General features: G+C 39.1%; 1 protein-coding gene across 1 annotated transcript in view; it reads right to left on the bottom strand.

Moving 5' to 3' along the window:
• Positions 1–23222, bottom strand: part of GTF2F2 (general transcription factor IIF subunit 2) — a 153005-nt gene that overhangs the window by 55068 nt on the left and 74715 nt on the right. The window contains exon 5 of the mRNA XM_024755610.1: positions 15180–15261. Within this exon, the coding sequence (XP_024611378.1) occupies positions 15180–15261 (82 nt within the window). The remainder of the gene's footprint in view (positions 1–15179; positions 15262–23222) is intronic.

Raw genomic sequence — 23222 nt, 5'->3', positions numbered from 1 at the left:
TAATACTCGTGATTCTTCATGTAAAAGGTGATGTGACCCAAATGGTTCAGTCCCTGCTAATAACAAAAATGGTGCTTTCTGGAATATTTGTGCTTTGTAATACAAGTCACATCGTAAGTACAAAGAACACAGTTTTTGGAAAATAATTTTTTCTCAACATAGTATGATTATAAAAAGTTATAATCACATAATACTCTGAATTATTATTTAGGACCCATCTATGATCCATTCCCCAAAGCAAATACGCTCTGGTTGCCTTCTGTTAGTTACAACACCGCTTAGTACACATTAGATGCTCAATAATATCTGTTGAGCAAATGAGTAATAAATGACACTCTGAAGCTATGAAGCATGGGGAAGCGACAGAAGTAGATAAATTAACTTGGCACGCAACAGCTTGAAAAGGCATGACTCATTGTCATCAAAGCCCTAGGCAGCCTGTGAGACAAAACCTAAGTCTCATGCCTTCCTTTCTTCATTCGACAAATATTCACTGTGCACCTACCAGGCGCCAGGCACTCTTCCAGTCATTAGAGATACACCAGTGAACAAAGCAGACAAGAAGTCTTGCCCTCATGGAACTGCATTTTAGTGGGAATACCGTTCATTGGCATATATTGCTTTGCATAAGCTTACTACTAAGCCCACATCTTTCGCCCCTGTTTTTCCCACATGTCTACTATTTTTCAGTTTGAAAAGTTTCTGCCTGAACATTATGATTATTGTTAATTCCATATTTTCAGTTTTCCTCAAATACATAACATGTTACACAAAAAGGGTTTTAGACATTCTGAGGCCTTCAAAGTCACATACAGATCAGTATACAGTATATGACAAGTGTAATACTAGGGTATATTAAAGAGAACTAGATCTTCAAAATGGTACGACTACTAGTTCATCAAAAGTACCTCAAAGTATTACAAATTTCACATAAACTTCACAAAAGTAAAACAATAAACTTCACAGACATAAAATCACTTAATACTCTACCTCTCTTCTACAGATACATGGAGCTTTGAAATTCAAGCAAGTTATGCTAACAAAGCTCATTTTTAAGTTGTAGAATCTGAAATTTGATTTCAAAAATCTAAACTGAAACAATGAAGCCATTATATATTTTATATAATAAATCCATAAATGTTATCCTGTTGTACAGTGAAACAGAACTATGGTCCTAACGATATTAGTTTAAGTTGTGGGGCATCAGGGCAATGATCATCCAGTGCAAGAGACGAGAGAAAGAGAACAAGCTCCCTTCCCTTGGCCTACGGATAAGCCGGGCAACGTTTTGAAACTACAAAAGCCAGAAGAGGCAGCCTGCCACCTAACACATTGGAATCAATCAGATCTCAGTTCAAATTCCAGCTTTGCCATTTACAAACTGTGAGCTTGGGCAAATCACAACTTCTCTATGACTCTATGATCATTTGTGAAAATGGAAATAAGGCTGAAAAAAACCAGTAACTAAAATAAACATCTAATTCATATAAATATGAAGCCATTTAAGAGTGTGTGACCCCTAAAATCAGTTCCCCAAAACAGTCTTTTAAAATCTGTAAACAATATCTTCTCTTTCTCTACTTATAAATTGAAAGATTCTTTTAAAAAAATCCAAGTTTTCTTTACAAATACATCCCATGGCAATTGCATTAGAGTCTCAAGCAAAAGAGATAGTATATAAGATGTTTATGAGTCAGGTTTTCTTGTACTTTGATTGACTAACTACTAAGAATATTTAAAGCCTGATCATCCCAAAGTTTAAATCAGTTCGTCCTAGCGATAAGTTAAAGGCTTGATTATCATTATTCCTACTGATTCAACGTACTAAATGGGACCCTTGTTCCCTAATAAAGGAAGATGTGGTATCTTTCCTCAGTTTTCAAGTGCTTCAGGGAATCACAGACCAAGAGATGAAAACCCAGTGCCTGCAAGGACTGGGCAAGCAACTTAAATTTTAAGCCAACTGGTAAGAAAACAGGACCTGAAGGCCTGCAGCAAACCAGAGAGTAGAGCTCCTTCCCAGGTTTCTCTGTTTAGCGTGTATAGTGGTGCCACATGAAGGGGCACATTCGCATCAGAGAGAGCAAAGATCTGTGTAATTATTATGACAATTTTCTGGCAGATGGTAGTAATGTCTTATTTAACCAAATATGTAAATTACTATGATTTTCTGACAGATACAAATAAAAACACTTGAGGAAGGATCACCTTTAAAAATTTGTACAATACAGACTAGTGGTGGTCCTGATCCTGCCTAAGGACATTTGGCCACTTCTGTGGGTCACATTCAGGATCAAGTTTTAAATTCTCAGAACAGATCTCCAACAAATGCAGCTAGGCCAGATCTACCCACTTGGGCCAGGAAGCACAGATGGTTATCCTGGGGATAAGTCCCCCTGACAAACAAAAAGGCATATTTAATCTGTGTTTAGGGCCAACCTATAAATGCTATAATTTCAATGACTTTTCCTCCTTTCTCGTGAAAAAAATGTGCCTACTCAAATACCTTGAACAGGTAACCTGAGGGCTATTATTTCACATTTAGTAAGAAAAGGTTTAAAATCAAATACCCAGTTTGACTTAGGCCCATTCATTCTTAAAATATATTCAGAATTGATAGAATAAAAAAGATTAGAGCAGGATAAAAAGTAAATAGGCATGGACATATATACGCTAACAAACGTAAAAGGTAGAGAGCTAGTGGGAAGCAGCCACATGGCACAGGGATATCGGCTGGGTGCTTTGTGACCGCCTGGAGGGGTGGGATAGGGAGGGTGGGAGGGAGGGAGACGCAAGAGGGAAGAGATATGGGAACATATGTATATGTATAACTGATTCACTTTGTTATAAAGCAGAAACTAACACACCATTGTAAAGCAATTATACTCCAATAAAGATGTTAAGAAAAAAAAAAGTAAATAGATGCGTAAAGATAGCATTACCAAGAGGAAAAGAAATGAAAAAAGGAGATGCTGGGATAATAAAGATAAACTTTCCATACTTCACAGTTTTGCCTAAGGGTTAGCCCTGTTGATTTTCAATTGTGAGTGAACAAAGAGAAATTGTGTATTGAGGTATTTTTATCCTGCAAAGCTGTGAGGCTTTGTACAAACACCACCACATGCCAATACTGTTTCTCAGGACCTATAATTTGAATCTTAAATACAGCTAAATGCATTTTTAAAAGAGTATTAATCCTGGAGAGATTCATTAATTAAGGTACAATGTAAACTCTTAACTTTAAACTACTGATTTTTGGTCAATTACTCCACTAGCACTTATTGAACATAAAGCTGTTGGATTAAACATGAATGAGATTACAGACCCTGACCTCAAGGAGCTCACTATCTAGTAGAGATATAAACAAAAGTAATAAAAGTAGAATGAAAAGCAAAATGTGATTAGTGGTTTATTAGAAAAAGTATAAGCAGGAGCTTGGTGGAATGGTACTTATCTTGGGTGGAGAGAAACAGTTGTGCAGGTTGACATTTGAGCTGAATCTTAAAGGGCGAACAGGAGTCTGGAAAGCAGGAAAGCAAGGAAAGAGCACAGCAGACAGTGGGACACGAAAGCACATGGGGAAAACTGACAATGACTGGGTTTGCTCTAGTGCGCGCTTGAGCTGCAATGGCAGCAGAGTAAGAAGGGGTCAGAAGCCCCAGGAACACCAAGACGCGGGCAGAAGAGGTGGGGAATTCCAAAGACGAGCTGTGTTTAGGGTGAGACAACGGTACCCAGATACTGAAAAAAAAATCCCTCTCCTCCTGCAATCTTAGGGTAAAAATATCTGAGGACTTGAAAGGATTATATAGAACCTTTGTCTGCTGTTTAATTATGCCAATGGTTTAATTTTTTAATATATCAATATATTCCTGATAACTTTTTATAATCATTTGGAAAATCCTTATTTCATCAGAATAGTAAATCTTTAGGAGCAGTCTACAGCTCAAGGGCTGTGGGGACAGCTGCTAGGGCTCTTCAGAAGGAAAAGGGACATCTTTACTGTCAATCTCCCTAAGAAGTCTTTCTTACACCAGGAATGCCCTGGCAAGCCAGTGGTTAGGCCTCAGTGCTCTCACTGCCGAGGGCATGGGTTCGATCCCTGGTCAGGAAACTGAAATCCCACAAGCCTCACGGTGTGGGGGTAAAAAAAAAAAATCCATTATTGGGACTTACCTGGTGGCGCAGTGGTTAAGAAACCACCCACCAATGCAGGGAACACGGTTCGAGCCCTGGTCTGGGAACATCCCACATGCCGCGGAGCATCTAAGCCCGTGCGCCACAACTACTGAGCCTGCGCTCTAGAGCCCGTGCACCACAACTACTGAGCCTGCGCTCTAGAGCCCGCAGGCCACAACTACTGGGCCCACGTGCCACAACTACTGGGCCCGCGTGCCACAACTACTGAAGCCCGCGTGCCTAGAGCCCGTGCTCCGCAACAAGAGAAGCCACCACAATGAGAAGCCTGCGCACCACAACAGAGTAGCCCCTGCTCGCCCTAACTAGAGAAAGCCCGCGCGCAGCAACAAATACCCAATGCAGCCCAAAACAGAAGGCTTCCCTGCACCAAACAGCATTCCCCATGAAGATCTGTCTTTTAAAAACTTCTTGATAAAACACCATGACTACCTTTTCACGGTCGTTTTATCCCACTGGTAGTTTTGCATGTTTACTGCAGCTATTTATTTATAATACATTTAAAAATTATTGTACTTCAATGAAGACATCCAGCTTCTTTCACATAATGCTTCATTTTTAAATGGTAGTTAAAAAGGAGCAGTTCAAGGTGAAAGGATGTGAGAACAAGGGCACACTTACGGCAAAGAAGGTTAGCTGCCTTCTTGGGTTAGCTCTTTAGAACTTCCTGTTCTCTGGCCTTTAAAAAAAATCTTTGATGAAGAAGATTTACAGCCCCACATTTTAAAAGTCACACATTTGGGTACCTCAGGAGAGTCACCAGCTAAAGTATCACTGCAGGAGGGGACGATAAGACTGTTTCCAAAGGTAACTTGGGAAAATTTCAGGATCAGTAACCTTTACAATTTCCATAAAGATTCTGAACATCCAGTAGAAGATTTATAAACTAAAAATCCATGGGTTTCTGATCTATATATGGTGGTGGGCACATTAAGGAGTTCTTGAGGGCAAGAACAGGGTAGATGAAAAGACTGTGAAGACTCAGTTCCTTGGGTCTGAATCTCGATAATATCTAGGAACTTCTAAACCACTACTTTAGGGTTTTTGTTTTGAAAAGAGGATTATTATCATGAACTCTATAAAAAAATCTTCAGATTCTTTTTCTTAGCTCTAGTTCTCTTTCTGCTCTATTTCCAATTTAAACTTGATTAAACTAATTTATCTACTTCAGGGCAGGAATTCAAAAAGAATCCTTGTGTGCAAGTCTCTTATCAGGAGAACTAAGACAAACCGGGTTGGGTTGGGAATATCTCCAGAGGGTTTTAGGACAGGAGTACTTACTCAGGCAACTGTCATAAACGTAATGGGTAATATTTATTGAGTACCTACTCTGTGTCAGACACATCATGTATTATATAGTATTATTTAATCATTATCATAACACAGATAAATGCCACTACCACATTTTACAGATGAGGAAACAAAGGCACCGAAAGGCCATGTACTTTGCCCAAGATCACAGAGCCAGTAAATGGGGAATCCAGTCTTTGAAACCAGGCAGTGAGACTCCAGAGCCCAACCTCTGCACCATCTTACCCTATTATTAAGGCATCTTCACAGAGTTGCTTTCTAATAAAAGTTCTGACCCTCTTTCAAGAGAGAAGACGGTCATTCCTCAAGAGAAGCAATGAAGGGTACGAATGTCCCTGATGAGTGTTTCTTACCCCTAAGATGCTTTTCTGGTAAAAAGAGTTTTGCTGTTGATCTTAGGATTATCTCCCTAGCACCCACCCTGTCCCCCCTCTACTAAGCAGCAGCCACATGTTTTGTTTGATGGGACTGACCCTCCCTCCTGTACATTTCTACAGGTGGGCCCTAAGCATTAGTACACACTTCCCACCTTCATTAACACATTTATTGGTTTCTGAAATAAATTCAGAACCCATGTTGGCCCACAGAAGGAAGTAAAGGGTTCTGTTTAATGGCTGGTTGAAGACAAGGTCACTTAACTCCCGAGGCCCCATATAAAGAATGAGGTAGATAATCCTGGGAGCTGCAAGTAGCCCTCTTGCTACCAGGAGAAAAGCCAGTCTGAAAACAGGCAAGCTGGAGACAGACAGACCCAAGAAAATTCAAAACAGCTCGAACACTAAGGACGTTGAGAACTCCTAGGTACAGCCACGGCTAAAGCCCACAATACCACTGGATTCAATTTACGGGAGTCAACAAATTCCTTTTATTTTTAAGCCAGTTTGCACTGGGTTTTCTGATACTTACAAATGAAAGCATCTAATGAATACAAGTACATTAACCATTAACCTCAACATTCACCAAAAACTCTGTTCAATAAAATCTGTTTCAAATAAGATCACCAGAAAGCTAAAATCCAATACTGTATTTCCCTGGTCATGAAATTATCTTTATTGAACCCTGAGTTACTTCTATAACCTCACCTTTTATTTAGGATTAACAGAAAAGTGATTTTCTGTAAAGCTAAGTTTAGTTTATTATTCAGTTTGCTGTTTAATAAACTTTATCTACAAATTTACATTACGATTATACAAATATACATTTAAACGTTCACATAGCACTGTCATATGCCCAGCTTTGGGTGGCTACTGGGACTCACACAGCAGTTTATGTTCAGCCATAGCAGTTTCTATTCCTAATTGCCAGAACTTTCATTATTTGACTCTTTAAGTTCTCATTTTAAAGTTAGCACTTTAATATATCCAGGCTATTCACAATAAGGGTGATCTTACATCGCAGTTTATGTGGGACAGTTTACACTGCTGTCTCGGTGTGGCTCTCAGGTTAGGCCTACTTTCATTCTTAAAAGTATCCTGTTTTAAACGATAAATTATGTAATTACCCTATTTACAACTCATTTTGTACTTTTTTAAATATAAAGGGACATAGCTATAAGATAATCATCCTAATATATAAGAAGTATCATTTATAAAATAATTATTCTCTATGTAATTTATGTATGAAGAAAAATAAAAATTACAAGGACTAAATATATTCGAAAACTAGTTTAAATATGGTGAAAAGAAAAACGCTTCAGTGCTGTTATTGCATTAAGCAAAAATTTTATTTGCAGAAACTTCTCTGGGCATGAATCACATCACCCACAAATTACGTAAAGAGCTACTGAGTGAGAGGGTCCTTTCCATTTCCCTTACAATAAGACGTTCTAAGACATCTTTTACCATAATATGAAGCATCAGGAATCTAGGCAGGTACAGCAAGGTAACTTCTCCCCAGGAGAGAATGTGAATCACAACTTGCTTCCTCTGTCTGGTGTCTTAGAATAGAAAAGAAACCTGCTTTTTCTTTTCTCCACCCATCTACAGCCAATGTTCTGTTCCCAAACGGAAAAGCTTTTCTTATTAGGTTTTTGAAGAAAACCCACAAACACTGAAAGAACTAAAAATAAAAAGTTTTGAGACAAATATTTTTAGATGACTTAGTGACAAAAACATGCAGAAGTTAAAAAGCCATATATTTTCCTATTACTAGGATTTCCTACACGAAAACACCTTAGGATGATTGTCTTGTATTTATGTCCCTTTACATTTAAAAATGTACAATATGAATTATAAATAGGTGGATTACGTAATTTATCATTTGACTATTAAGGAAAAACTCAAGATGATTAGTGAAGTTACACTTAATGAAACAATACAAATTAAATTTAAATTACATAATACATCAGATATGAGCTATTTTAAATATATTTACATTTAGCAATTCAAAATAAATTTCCTCCTAATAAAATATCATTCAGATCCATCCAAATTTATGTCAGATTAAGAGAAAGTACTAGAAGCATTGGAAATATTTATTTTCCCATTTGATTTTTAGATTTTCTTGCGTGGCTAAATGGATTTTTGTAAAATTTGATATACGTGATGGGTTTGGACAAAAGAAAATTACAGCACAGGATTCATTTCTTTCTTGGCTTAAATTTCACTGATTCAAAGGTTTACATATTTCTTGGGTTTACTACAATACTAATTTCCACCTTCATTTAAATGAATGACAGACTCTTACAGACTAACAGAATCTTACTTACATTTGATGAATATGGGAGTTGTAATTCTCATAACATTTGGCTAATTTATCAGCTAAATTTTAATAACAGAGAGCTGTAATAAGAATCTACTACTAAAATTAAATTCCCACTGAAGTAACACATCGTTCTTAGAGAGTATTATTTATAAATATAAAATACACTTTGTATATACCCATCTACATTACTAAGAGAATAGTTCAGCTGCTATTTGCTAAAATATAATATAGTAAAATCTCACTGATTTCAGGAAAAAACCTCACTCAATTAAGTCAAGGAAAGAAAGGTCTTTGATACAAAGGCTTTCTTTTCTAGTCCTCTGTAAGTGGAAGACTATTCAATTCTTATTTTATACTTTGAAAAACTTTTTTGTTGTTGACAAAATGTTTCTATATTTGTTTTACAATCACTTTCTTCTCAAAGCAAGATGTGTGTGTGTACGTATGTGCACACACATGCACATGTAAATGAACTGAAAAATCAAGTCCAGGTTTCAAGTGTAGCTCTGAGCAAAAAAAAAAAAAAAAATTAAAGCAGCTGAGTGCTGCTGATTTCCATGTTTCCGTACCTAGTTTTGCCATTCATTTCTATTTCAATCAATTTCAACCCAACAGATACTTCTGGATATTTATATATTTGTAATGTGCTATGCCAAGTGCTGAGATACAAAAAGGAAAGGAGGAAGGAAAAACGGAAAAGAAAGGAAGAAAAATAAAACTCACAGTTCCTGCTCTTATGAAGTTTATAATCTTGTAGAAGATGCAACTATGTACACCTAAGTAGTAGAAAACATAGACGTTTATACATACCATTAAAGAAAAACAGTATGTGGGAACATAGGAAAGGGGCAGGGGAGGCAGATCCTGACTGGAGTGGGGAGTGGAAGATATGAGAAGGTTTCTGTGAGTAAGCGACACTTGTGTTGGTTTTAAAGGCCCTTAGCAGAAGGTAGTTAAGGCCTTCCAGATAAAGGATGCAACATATCACACAGCCATAAGATGTACAAGTGCCTAGTACATCTGGGAAGACAACTTGTAGTGTGATATAACTATCGGACATCTATGTAAAGGAGAAGAGCTGAAAATGAAGCCAGGAAGTGAGACAAGAGCCAGATTATCAAAAAAACCCTGAATGTCATTAAAGAGTAGGCAGTCAGAAGAAGTCCCTGATGGAAGATCTAAATAGACATTTCTCCAAAGGGAACATACAGATGACCAAAAAGCACATGAAAAGATGCTCAACATCACTAATTATTAGAGAAATGCAAATAAAAACTACAATGAGGTATCACCTCACACTGGTCAGAATGGTCATCATCAAAAAATCTACAACCAATAAACGCTAGGGAGGGTATGGAGAAAAGGGAACCCCCTACACTGTTGGTGGGAATGTAAACTGGCACAGCCACTATGGAGAACAGTATGGAGGTTCCTTAGAAAACTAAAAATAGAGCTACCATATGATCCAGCAATCCCACTCCTGGGCATATATCGGGAGAAAACCATAATCTGAAAAGATACATGTACGCCAATGTTCACTGCAGCTCCATTTACAATAGCCAGGACATGGAAGCAACCTAAATGTCCATCAATGGATGAATGGATAAAGAAGATGTGGTACATATATACAACAGAATATTACTCAGCCATAAAAAAGAACAAAATAATGCCATTTAGATGGACCCAGAGATTGTCATACTGAGTGAAGTAAGTCAGAGAAAGACAAATATCATATGATATCGCTTATATGTGGAATCTAAAAAAATGGTACACATGAGCTTATTTACAAGACAGAAATGGTCACAGATGTAGAAAACAAACTTACAGTTACCAAAGGGGAAGAGGAAAGGGAGGGATAAATTGGGAGATTGGGATTGACATATACACACTACTATATATAAAATAGATAACTAATAAGGACCTACTGTAGAGCACAGGGAAGTCTACTCAATACTCTGTAATGACCTATATGGGAAAACAATCTAAAAAAGAGTAGATACATGTATGTGTATAACTGATACACTTTGCTGTATAGCAGAAACTAATACACCACTGTAAATCAACAACAAAAAATTAATTAAAAGAAGAAGGCCCTGAAAAACTTTGAGCCTGTGTATGAAATATCTAGGTACAGGATATCTGAAATACTGCATCGCCAACTCTGTTCTCAAACACTTCCACTTTGAGATCACCCACCCACATCTGAAAATCTGTCTTTCCACTTTACATCAATAGTACCACAACATTTCTATTCCTCCCCCACTACACTGTCAATAAATATTTTTAAATAATCCTCTGTGTGTGTTTTCTTGAGGTTCGAAGACTGAAAGCTCTCTAGAGCAAGAACAGTTATCTAGTGATTTTTCTAAAATTGAATCTTACCTTACTGATCACAGCAGACACTGGAAAATGTTGAATAATGATAAACAAAACACATGAGACACAACTTATGACTTAGATTACTTTCCTATTTTGATAGTTTACCCATTGTTACGCTTCCTGAAGTTTAAGTACTTCCTGCCTCTTTAAGTTTTTACGTAAATTGTCAACCAGGATTTAAATTAAACTGTAAGGACTTCTTTATCCCTCTGACCTCGTCAGTGCATTGCACAGGATGGTATGGAGCCAGTCTGAGACTCACAGCAGGACGTGTATCTAGGCCACAACACAAGAGCCACCACCATCAGTCTGGTCCTAGAGAAATCCCCTGTCCCACAACTATGGAAGTTTTAATTAAATTATTTATCTATCTATCTATTTATTTATTTATGGCTGCATTGGGTCTTCGTTGCTGCGCGCGGGCTTTCTCTAGTTGCGAGGAGCGTGGGCTACTTTTCGTTGCGGTGCACGGGTTTCCCATTGTGGTGGCTTCTCTTGTTGAGGAGCACGGGCTCTAGGCACACGAGCTTCAGTAGCTGTGGCACGCAGGCTTCAGTAGTTGTAGCTCACGGGCTCTAGAGCGCAGGCTCAGTAGTTGTGGCACTCGGGTTTAGTTGCTCTGTAGCATGTGGGATCTTCCCAGACCAGGGCTCGAACCCAGGTACCCTGCATTGGCAGGCGGATTCTTAACCACTGCGCCACCAGGAAAGCCCAATCATGGAAGTTTGAGATGAGTTTATCAAGTCGCACAAACTCTACCTCCAAATATCCTCAGAACCTAGTTTCTCATCTCCCTTCTGCCTAACCACCTTGTTTACTCATTCTGACATTTTGTATCTGGGCTATTACGTCAGCCTCTAATTTATCTCCCTGGTTTCAATCTCTGTACTATGGCCAGAAGAACTCTTCTAACACACAAATCCCTTCGCTTTCCATCAGTTTAAAATCCTTCAGTGCCTCCCTAATAGTAAAAGCACACAAAGTCCAAATTTCTTACCACAGCATGGAAGACCTTTTAACAAGTAATTTAACAAGCATATGAGACTAACATTTCAACTTTTGTCCTGCCATTCATTCACTCAACAAATATTTCCTAGGACTTCCCTGGTGGGAAACCTGCACGCCTAGAGCCTGTGCTCCGCAACAAGAGAAGCCACTGCAATGAGTAGCCCCCGCTCACCGCAACTAGAGAAAGCCTGCACGCAGCATTGAAGACCCAACGCAGCCATTAATTAATTAAAAACAAAACCAAAAAAAAGCACACAAAAAACCACAAATATCTCCTGACTACCTGCTACATGTCATGAACTATTCTAGACATTTGGGGGTATGCGTGTGTGTATCAGTGAACAAAGTAGGTGCACATACAGACAAAACAAAACAAAAAACAAACTATGGGAGCTTAAACTGCACTAGGGCAAAGCTGGTAATAAATATAGTAAATAAATTACATTAGGTGATATGTGCTATTGAAAAAAATACAAGCATAGAAGGAAATAAGGTGGTCAGGGTACGCCTTATTGAAAAAGTAGAATTTGAGAAGAGACTTGAAAGAGGTGAGGTGAGCCATGCAGCTATCTGGAGAAAACGTGTTCCAGGTAGGAAAGAACATCCAGTGCAAAGACCCTCATATGGAACTGTGCCTGTGCTCGTGGACTGTTACGAGATCAGTGTGGATGGAGCAGAGTGAGTGAGGGAGGGAAGCAGGAGGTTCGAATGGGGAGAAGGGGAAGAGAATGGTAGGGAGACCATGTAGGTCCCTGTATACAATTATAAGGACTTGGATTTTATTCTGAGTAATACAGGAAACACTGGAAGTGACATGTGAGCAGAGGAATGGCACAACTTGACAGGTTTTAAAAGAACTGCTCTGGCTACTGTGCTGACAATAGACTCCACTAGGGCAAGGGTGGAAGCAGGAACTCTGCTAGGAGGCTACCGCCGTGATCCAGATGAGAAACAATGGCAGATCATGTGGGTGGTGAGAAATGGTCAGACTGCAGATGTATAATATTTTGAAGGTACAGTCAGTAAGATTTTTCTGACACACTGGATGTGGGGTGTGAGAGAGGAGTCAAGAATGCAACCAAGGTTTATGGGTTGAGAAAAATGGGAGGACAGAGTTGGCATGAGCTCAGATGAGAACGAATGCTGATGGAGCAGGTTTGAGGGGCAAGACTGGGAGTTCAGGTTTTGACATATTTGAAATGTCTACTGGACATCCAACCAGGCTTTTGGATATTTAAGTTCACAGTTCAAAAAAGGGCTGGAGCTTCTGCTTGTTCTGCCCCAAATAAACCCTGCGTTCCAGGCTTGCAGAACTACACACAGGTCCCTGATGCCTTTCCCGGGTCTCTGTACCTACATGTCTCTCTGTGTAGAAAGTGTTCTTACTCATGTCTTTTTCCACTTGGTCAAAAAAAATCTCAGCCTTCAAGACTTATGTCATATAGCATCTAACTCACATAATTATCATCTCCTGAATCACCCTGTTTCCTCGAGTCACTGAAGTAACTGAAATATATAATGGCTGGTCTTTTAGCATACTCCAAAAGGCTAAACAATTTTTTTTTTTTTTTTTTGCGGTACACAGGCCTCTCACCGCTGCGGCCTCGCCCGTTGCGGAGCACAGGCTCCGGACGCGCAGGCTCAGCGGCCATGGCTCACGGGCCCAGCCACTCCGCGGCACGCGGGATCCTCCCGTACCGGGGCACGAACCCGTGTCCCCTGCATCGGCAGGCGGACTCTCAACCACTGCGCCACCAGGGAAGCCCGGCTAAACAATTTTAATGTCTTTTTTGGTAAGGAAACAACAGCCATTTCATAAACACAGCAGGTGACTTGCCTGATCTCATCATCAGAAATTTTCAGAAACTTTTAAAGAAAATTAAGACCACAGAAAAATATCTTGGCAAGCAGCTGAGAAATCAGATTTTGCATTTTCCAATTTCAGTAGTTATTTGAAGGAAAATTCTCAAAAGGACTTGTATTATATAATAAACTTTATAGGCCAGAAACAAAGAGAAACATCTGCCTGTGTTCCAAAGTTATTTACTGTTATAAAATTTTTTCACGGGCTTCCCTGGTGGCGCAGTGGTTGAGAGTCCGCCTGCCGATGCAGGGGACACGGGTTCGTGCCCCGGTCCGGAAAGATCCCACATGCCGCGGAGCGGCTGGGCCCGTGAGCCATGCCGCTGAGCCTGCACGTCCGGAGCCTGTGCTCCGCAACGGGAGAGGCCACAACAGTGAGAGGTCCGCGTAACACAAAAAAAAATTTTTTCATTTTGATTGTCATCCTTTTACTTGCCCCGGGGAGGCACTGAAATTAGAGGAATTATTGGACAAAGCCAGTCTCTTTGCTTCATTCCCAGGAGACAGTCTTCCAATCTAATTGAGAAAAAGGGAAAAAATTTTTAAATGTGAAACTGAGAGCTGATCCAGCTCAGCCAGTTTGGATATCCATAAGGGCTGCTGCTGTCGCTTGAAAGTGTCCTCCCAACTACCAGTTCTGAGCAGCTACAATCTTCTAAAATGTAAGTTCCATGAGGGTAGAGATTTTTATTTGTTTTGTTCACTACTATTTCACGTAGTAAGTGCTGGGTAAATGAAAAAATGTGTAATTCTAAACTACATGGGGTTGAAATACATTCAATATAAACTATAAAGCAAGTACAATAAATACATTTCTTCCAGGTTTAAAAAATTGTTGACTCTTTGAAAGTCACAAAGTTTGAAGTATCAGGAATTCACGATCATAATCTTTAAATATTAATTACAAAAGGTTAACCACGTACTAAAGTGGGGAGGAAGGACCCCTAAGCAAAATCTCTAACAAAGTAATAAGTTTCTAAAAAGTTCTTTGTAGATTAAGAGAAAAGGATGGTATTCTAGCAACTAACTATACTTGCTTTTTAATGTACAGTATTTTAGATACATATTCATCATGGGAAAATTATAGCCCTTGAAAATAAAACAGTACAAAGATCTTATTACATGTCTTTGGAGAATCAAGATTTATAAGGACAACTAGAAAAAGACATTTAAAAAATTTGATTCCAGGTTATACTAACACAGTAGCTTAATATACCCCAAATTAACAGCCCAGGTTCTGAAAGTTCTTTTGCCAAAGAAACTCCTGAGTTTTTAAAAAACTGAGGTATAACTGACATTATACCCGTTGTATACAATATAACATTATATTAGTTTCAGGTGTACAGGAAAGCAATTCAATAACTGTATACATTGGGAAATGATCACCACAATAAGTCTAGTTAACTTCCACCAGCATAGGTAATAGTTAAATAATTTTTTTTGTCTTGGGTAAGAACTTTCGGGATGTATTCCCTCAGTAAACTTTCAAATGTGCGATGAAGTATTATTAACTACAGTAACCATGTTGCACATGACATCCTCATGACATTTATTTTATAATTGGAAGTATGTTCTTACTTGGTTTTAAAACCAACCTTTGAAGAAAACACTTTCAACAATAACCATAGTTTTCATGCAGTCTACAGACAATCTAATGTATGTATTTCAATCCCAAAGAAGAAATATCAGGTATTATTTTAAAGTTAAAAAACACCAACCTCTTTAATCTCATGTAGTTTTCACTGGCAGCAGGTCGGCATTCAGCTCTTTGTACCACTATTCCTTCCAGTGAAAGCTTATCTTGAATGGAAAGACAAAAATTAACAAACGTATTGAGAAATAACATTTATCATGTTCAAGACTGTATTTTGACATACTAGCCAAGGTAACAATGATTACAATCAAATATAGTTAATAATAAAAATCAAGGAAAGAAAAGGAATATTTTTAAGTTTATAGTAATATCATTGGTCAGAATAGAGAAAAACCTTACTCTTGGCTAGTAAAAAACTGGGCTTCTGTCAGGTTTATTTATTGCGCTGCCCCTTGCCAATAACAGCTTTTATACACTTAGCTCTTCCTAAAGAGAGTGGCTTAAAAGGGCATAAAAATCAAGTAAAAATTTGAAGGGTGTGGCAGCTATATCATCTTTGGGAGAGAAGTTCTGAAAACACAGCTAGCCTAAGGCACTAAATCAAAAATTCATACACACACGTATATGCATGCATGGGCACACACACGTATATGTGCAAAAAAGAAAATTCTAGAATACACGGTGACTAGTACAGCTAGCTTAGAAAATACTGTGGAACTAGGCAGGTCCTTGGTTGGGTTATACTGTGTACTAGTTCTGCCTGCCAGTTGCTCTGACTTCTATTTTCCAGCAAAATGATTAATATGATGTGTCTAAACTAGAGCTTTAACTGCTATGAATATCTGTCCAAACAGAAGGACACTTTTTCCTACCATTAGTAAGAATTCTTATGGTGACCCTGACACAAAATTCAAGAGAAAACAAAAGTTAGCACCTACTGCATACCTACTAGGCACCAAGTCACTTTAAGACCTCATCTTATTTGATAATGCATGTATGACTGACCCACGAATGGTATCTGCTTTACTGCAGTCTGGAAATGTACGACTATGGTTAGGAACAGTTATGGTTCAGTTGTATTTCCAGGAGAGTTCACCCAGGTTTCTGGAAGAGATTCAGGAACTCCTCTGGCTCATCAGCAATGCATTTATGATCCATCTTTTCAGGGTGAATGACCTCATGCATTCCACAAACATTAACTAAATGCCTACGACGTGAAGGGAACCATCTAGGCATTGCAGAATCGAAGATGACTGAAATACAGTAGTCTTCAAGAAGCATACAGTTCACTGGAGGAACAGATAAGTTGACCAAAACATAGAATGCAGACAGAACCATGCCCATGTGATTTATGTTAGAAAATTTTTCTTATGGTGACCTTTCTTGATTTTGCCTCCAAAATCTAGGAACTCCTTATTATAGCCCCTAAGTACTAATACACACAGTAACTCAATAATTCAATGGAACATATGCAACAAACCTCAAGTAGAGGCTGACAGATGACTGCAAAGAGCAATGATGAGAAGCACGTCTACCTTACACCAAAATATGCCAGGAAGGAAATAATAAGAAGGCCGCAATTATTTTAGATTAAATTTAAGTTTAAATATCTAAAAGTAATTTCCTCTTATTAATGAATTTAGTAAGATTAAAATTTTCTTAAATTTTCTTAATTTTCTTAAAGCAAAAACAAGTATTATATTTGAGCATGCCTCTCCACTGAAGCTGACAGTTGTATCTAGAAAAACTTGTTGCCATAACAATAACAAGATTTGGGAAAGATTCCAATCTGTAATGTCTTAAACGCATGAGAAAAGTTCACTTTTTTTTTTTTTTTTTTTGGCAGTACGCGGGCCTCTCACTGCTGTGGCCTCTCCCGTTGCGGAGCACAGGCTCCAGACGCGCAGGCTCAGCGGCCATGGCTCACGGGTCCAGCCGCTCTGCGGCATGTGGGATCTTCCCGGACCGGGGCACGAACCTGTGTCCCCTGCATCGGCAGGCGGACTCTCAACCACTGTGCCACCAGGGAAGCCCCAAAAGTTCACTTTTTAAACATAAATTAATCCTTTTTAAAAAACAAAATAGATCTGGAATACTGTCTCTGAAAATAATTTAGTTACATATCCAGGTGTTTACTAATGCTGAATACTAAAAAGCTACCTTTCAACACCACCTGTGAATGTTCCCCACTAATTTATCTGTACCTACTCCTGGTGGACAGGATGAGTTTAATTTCTGGTTAAAGGTTTCTGCTGTCAACGTTCCACACGTAATACCTGAAAGGGTTAAAAGCATCCAAAGCACCTGTCCATTTCAACTTGGCCACCCCTCATCACTCTTCTTCAATCAAGCTCACTCACACAAAGCAGTAAAATTCACCATGATTTTCTGTCCATCACATCCCCTTTTCAAAATCATGGTCCCAAACCATGATTTTCTGTCCATCACATCCCCTTTTCAAATCTAAAATAGCCTTCAAATGCTTCTCAAATGAAAGGAAAAGTCTTCATCAGCAGCAATGAAAACTTCTACCAATTGGCTGCTCTTAAATAACCCCACATCTCTGTTAACTCTTTGCCGTTCCCGCTCTCTTCCTAAATACGTTTTTTAAAAACCAATTTACTTATAATACAGCCCCCTAAGCAAGATTTAAAGGTGTCACACACTTTTTAAAGCCTCACAGGAACATGTTTTCATATTCTTTCCACGAAACCATGCTCCTCTTCTTCTCCAAAACACTGCTTAAGATTTCAGGGGAGGGCTTCCCTGGTGGCGCAGTGGTTGAGAGTCCGCCTGCTGATGCAGGGGACACGGGTTCGTGCCCCGGTCTGGAAAGATCCCACATGCCGCAGAGCGGCTGGGCCCGTGAGCCATGGCCGCTGAGCCTGCGCGTCCGGAGCCCGTGCTCCGCAACGGGAGAGGCCCCAACAATGAGAGGCCCGTGTACAGCAAAAAAAAAAAAAAAAAAAAAAAAAAAAAGAGTACGGGGGAGGGAGATGTTTCTACAAAAACTAGGTTTAATGCTTTGTAAGATGTGATATAAAGATAAATTGCTAAAAATCTCTCAAATTAGGTACTGGAGAGACAACTAGAGATTAGAAGAGAAACATAAAAGTCTAGAAGGATTCTGCATTCATATTGTTTCGCAGTGTCTAAGTTTTTGCTCCTTTTTAAAGAAACCAAAACCGAAAATCTAAACTAAATTAGGGTTTACTTTTCACAGGAAAGAGAAATCAGATGCTCAGCACCCTATACTGAAAGCAAAGGCCTTGTCCTGCATGTACGCTGGTGACTAAATGTCCATTTGTGGGTCTTAAAATGTTTAAGGCAGTAGGAATATATACTATTATCATTTTTATGATTCCCTACCTTTTAATTTAACTACTGGAAGGACTGCTAGTCCTTCCATAAAGGCTGTGGGATCTACTGTACTACATAGAATTTGCCATGGTTTATGAGGGTTATGATCTACTGACAGAGAGACAGACTACTGGGATTAAAACACATACACACAAAGAGAATACATCTAGCTGGGGATTACGAAGAGCTCTGATGGAGAAAGCAATGTTTGTGCTGGACCTGGATAAATGGGTAGGATTTAGAGTGGGAGGTGAAGCAGAAGGGCACCGAAGGTGGTGGGAACAGCATGAGCAATGGCTTTTGTCTCTTCTCTGTTTCTCTGTCTGTCTCTCTCAGAATTTTAAACTAAGGGACCCATACCAGAGTCACTCCACCTCAGAAATCTCTAGAAGGACATGGTCACAACAGCACTCTGAAGAGAAGCCACATAGGCTCATTCTACTAAAATCCCAGCCATGGCTTGGTTCCTATCTTTCCCTAGGCTTGGCCGTTCGTTCAACTCTTCTCTGGATTCTGGGAACTATTCCAGGATCTTTTTCTAAATTTTCTCACCTCCCTCGCTTTTGGGGCTAGATTGGTTTGCTTATTGGTTTCTGCTACTTGTAACCCAAAGAATCTTCATGACTATGAACATACACCTTTGGTGATGGTATTTTATTGGTCTATATCCTGCCACCTAGTTTCAGAAAACAATTGAGAGAAAGTTTTAAAGGGTAAGTCACACAAAGTGCATCCTAAAACAAGAATGGAAGTGTTCTAGTTCTGATTCTGTCTCTAAACAGCGGTGTTACTTTGGAGAAATTACTTTACATCTCTGGGCCTCAGCATCTATATGTATAATAAAGTCACTGGGATCTCTGAGATCTCCTCCAATTCTCTCTCACTAAAATAAACAAAACAAAACTGGCCTTCCCCTCCAACTGAGGATGTTTTATTATTTCATTAGTATTTATTTTGTTTGCCCTAATGCTTTCTATAAGACCTAGATATAATTAAATTTTCTTTGAGTAGAAATTAGAGAAGAACTGTTTCTTGGAATGACAATGAGAAAATGTTGAGAAGCTGTCCAAGACTTGAAAATATATAGACTTCTGTTCTAAGCTGGACCTTCCAACATACTCTATGTTGAGGAACCCAAGAGAAACAACTGACTGGCATTTTTTACAAGTTAAGGGCCTGGCTAGTTTGAAAAAGTTAAAGTGGAAGTAAACAGGAAGGGTGTCTATTAGCACTGGCATGTAAGTAATGAGAAGTAATGTGTTAAGAAGATGTTGGGCATCAGGAAGTTACAGGCGTTCATTTCCACAAGACCACTCGATCCAGTTCAACGTGGAGGCCTTTAAGAGCACTTCCAACTCAAGTTAAAACACAGACAAGGTTAGAAGCAAGATTTTGGACTGATTCTTGAGATCTGAGGCTACTTTCCTGATTCTTCCTTACATCACACCTGTGTCTACCCTCGCTGGAAAAGGACTAAAGAAATAATATTTCAACTGAGCAAGAGCATTTAAAAGATAAACCATTTTTAATACTCCTACCAGTCTCCACTGTTCTCATTTAAAATCTTTTCCTAGCAGTTTCTGCCTGTGGTTCACAGGGCAAGGCCTATTAATACATGCTACTTGGCATCTTAACAAACCAGTTGGGCAAAGCTGCAATCCCTATGTTATGAAGAAGGTGTTTCGTGCTGTATTCAAATTTGTCAATTGATGTTCTGATCTCTATCTAATACTCAGGAATTTCAGGAATAAAAGATCATGCTCAGATTTCAGTAAACCTACAGAGTCAGCATTGGATTACCTCAAAAGCAACAAAATGAGCAGCCATATAAGTACTCCCCCAAATTATCTGTTTATGCAATATGTTTTCTTGTAATGATATTCAAATTACAAACATGCCTAAATAGCTGGGAATTCCCAATTTTAAACCAAATACTGAAACTGTAATTTGAGGACTAGACTTTGGGTTAGAAAACATCTCGGCTTCCTCACTCCTACTACTGCTCTTCAACTTTTCCCCTATGGACTGGGAGAAAGAAGGTTTATGTACATTCCTATACAAGGGATGTTGTAATGCTCATCAAAGAGTACCTGTGAATGACAAGACTGGTTGTCCGGGAGTAGAAGAGTGGTTACGTAAGGTACAAAATCGAAGATGGAGGCCTTAAGTGTACAAAGGAGTTTGGATTGTTCTATGAGTCTACAGAAGCCATAACAAACTTTTCGTCAAAGAAATAACTTAGAGAACGACATTTTTAAAACAAACATTTGTATGTTTTACTGTTTACGAGGCAAGTTCACAAGTTATCATTCCTCCTATACTTCACAGTAGTCTCTTTTTTGCTTGTTATATATAATTATATATAGAATTTAATATATATAATTAATCAATATAAATCCTCAAATACAGATGTGGGCATAATGTTGTAATGCTGTATAAACAGACATAATCCCTAATCTAAAAGTTGCTTTCGAGAATAAGAGGTTGGCTCTACCACTCCACACCAGCTTTCTAGTTCCCAATTCCCTCTTCCTCTTTCTCCTCTTGCCCTTCCAGTCCTCTCTGAGCCCCCAGAACCAGCGTCTGGCCCCATAGATGTACGGTTGCCCCACTGCAGGACCTCTGGTTTGCTGGCAGCTGTGTCTCAGAAAAAGCTGTCTTCAGCAAGGCAGAAGCAGTTCCCTGCTGGTATTCCCAGAGTCTGGTGGAACGCCTAACACATACTGTGTGGCTGACAGGGTCTTGGTGCTCCCGCCAGGTGTCAGGCGTGAACCTCTGAGGGGGGAGAGCCAAGTTCAGGACACTGGTCCACCACAGACCTCCCTGGTAGTATCAATCGGTGAGAGCTCTCCCAGAGATCTCCATCTCAACGCTAAGACCCAGCTCCACTCAACGACCAGCAAGCTCCAGGGCTGGACACCCCATGCCAAACAACTACCAAAACAGGAAGACAACCCCACCCATTAGCAGAGAGGCTGCCTAAAATCGTAATAAGTTGACAGACACCCCAAAACATACCACCAGACGCAGTCCTGCCCATCAGAAAGACAAGATCTAGCCTCATCCACCAGAACACAGGCACCAGTCCCCTCCACCAGGAAGCGTACACAACCCACTGAACCAACCTTACCCACTGGGGGCAGACACCAAAAACAACGGGAACTATGAACCTTCAGCCTCCGAAAAGGAGACCCCAAACACAGTAAGTTAAGCAAAATGCGAAGACAGAGAAACACACAGCAGATGAAGGAGCAAGGTAAAAACCCACCAGGTCAAATAAATGAAGAGGAAATAGGCAGTCTACCTGAAAAAGAATTCAGAATAATGATACTAAAGATGATCCAAAATCTTGGAAATAGAGTGGAGACAATACAAGAAATGTTTAACAAGGACCTAGAAGAACTAAAGAGGAAGCAAACAATGATGAACAACACAATAAATGAAATTAAAAATTCTCTAGAAGGAATCAATAGCAGAATACCTGAGGCAGAAGAATGGATAAGTGACCTGGAAGATAAAATAGTGGAAATAACTACTGCAGAGCAGAATAAAGAAAAAAGAATGAAAAGAACTGCGGACAGTCTCAGAGACCTCTGGGACAACATTAAATGCACCAACATTCGAATCGAGAAGAAGAAGAGAAAAAGAAAGGGACTGAGAAAATATTTGAATAGTTGAAAACTTCCTTAATATGGGAAAGGAAATAGTCAATTAAGTCCAGGAAGCACAGAGAGTCCCATACAGGATACATCCAAGAAGAAACATGCCAACACACATATTCATCAAACTATCAAAAATTAAATACAAAGAAAAAATATTAAAAGCAGCAAGGGAAAAGCAACAAATAACATACAAGAGAATCCCCACAAGGTTAACAGCTGATCTTTCAGCAGAAACTATGCAAGCCAGAAGGGTGTGGCAGGACATATTTCAAGGGATGAAAGGGGAAAACCTACAACCAAGATTACTCTACCCAGAAAGGATCTCATTCAGATTCGACGGAGAAATTAAAACCTTTACAGACAAGCAAAAGCTAAGAGAATTCAGCACCACCAAACCAGCTTTATGACAAAAGCTAAAGAACTCCAGGCAGGAAACACAAGAGAAGGAAAAGACCTACAATAACAACCCAAAACAATTAAGAAAACGGTAATAGGAACATATATATCGATAATTACCTTAAATGTAAATGAAAGACATAGACTGGCTGTGTACAAAAACAAGACCTGTATGTATATGCTGTCTACAAGAGACCCACTTCAGGTCTAGAGACACATACAGACTGAAAGTGAGGGGATGGAAAAAGATATTCCATGCAAATGGAAATCAAAAGAAAGCTGGAGTAGCAATTCTCATATCAGACAAAATAGACTTTAAAATAAAGTTTATTAGAAGAGACAAAGAAGGACACTACATAATGATCAAGGGATCAATCCAAGAAGAAGATATAGCAATTGTAAATATTCATGCAGCCAATACATAAGGCAAATGCTAACAGCCATAAAAGGGGAAATCGACAGTAACACATTCATAGTAGGGGACTTTAACACCCCACTTTCACCACTGGACAGATCATCCAAAATGAAAATAAATAAACACAAGCTTTAAATGACACATTAAACAAGATGGATTTAATTTATATTTATAGGATATTCCATCCCAAAACAACAGAATACACTTTCTTCCCAAGTGCTCATGGAACATTCTCCAGGATAGATCATATCTTGGGTCACAAATCAAGCCTTGGTAAATTTAAGAAAACTGAAATTGTATCAAGTATCTTTTCAGACCACAACGCTATGAGACT

This window comes from Neophocaena asiaeorientalis, unplaced genomic scaffold, assembly GCF_003031525.2.
Source record: "Neophocaena asiaeorientalis asiaeorientalis breed wild unplaced genomic scaffold, Neophocaena_asiaeorientalis_V1.1 scaffold59, whole genome shotgun sequence".
Lineage (NCBI taxonomy): Eukaryota > Metazoa > Chordata > Mammalia > Artiodactyla > Phocoenidae > Neophocaena > Neophocaena asiaeorientalis.
The sequence above is the reverse complement of the archived record's forward strand: the minus strand, read 5'-3'. Positions and strand labels throughout refer to the sequence as shown.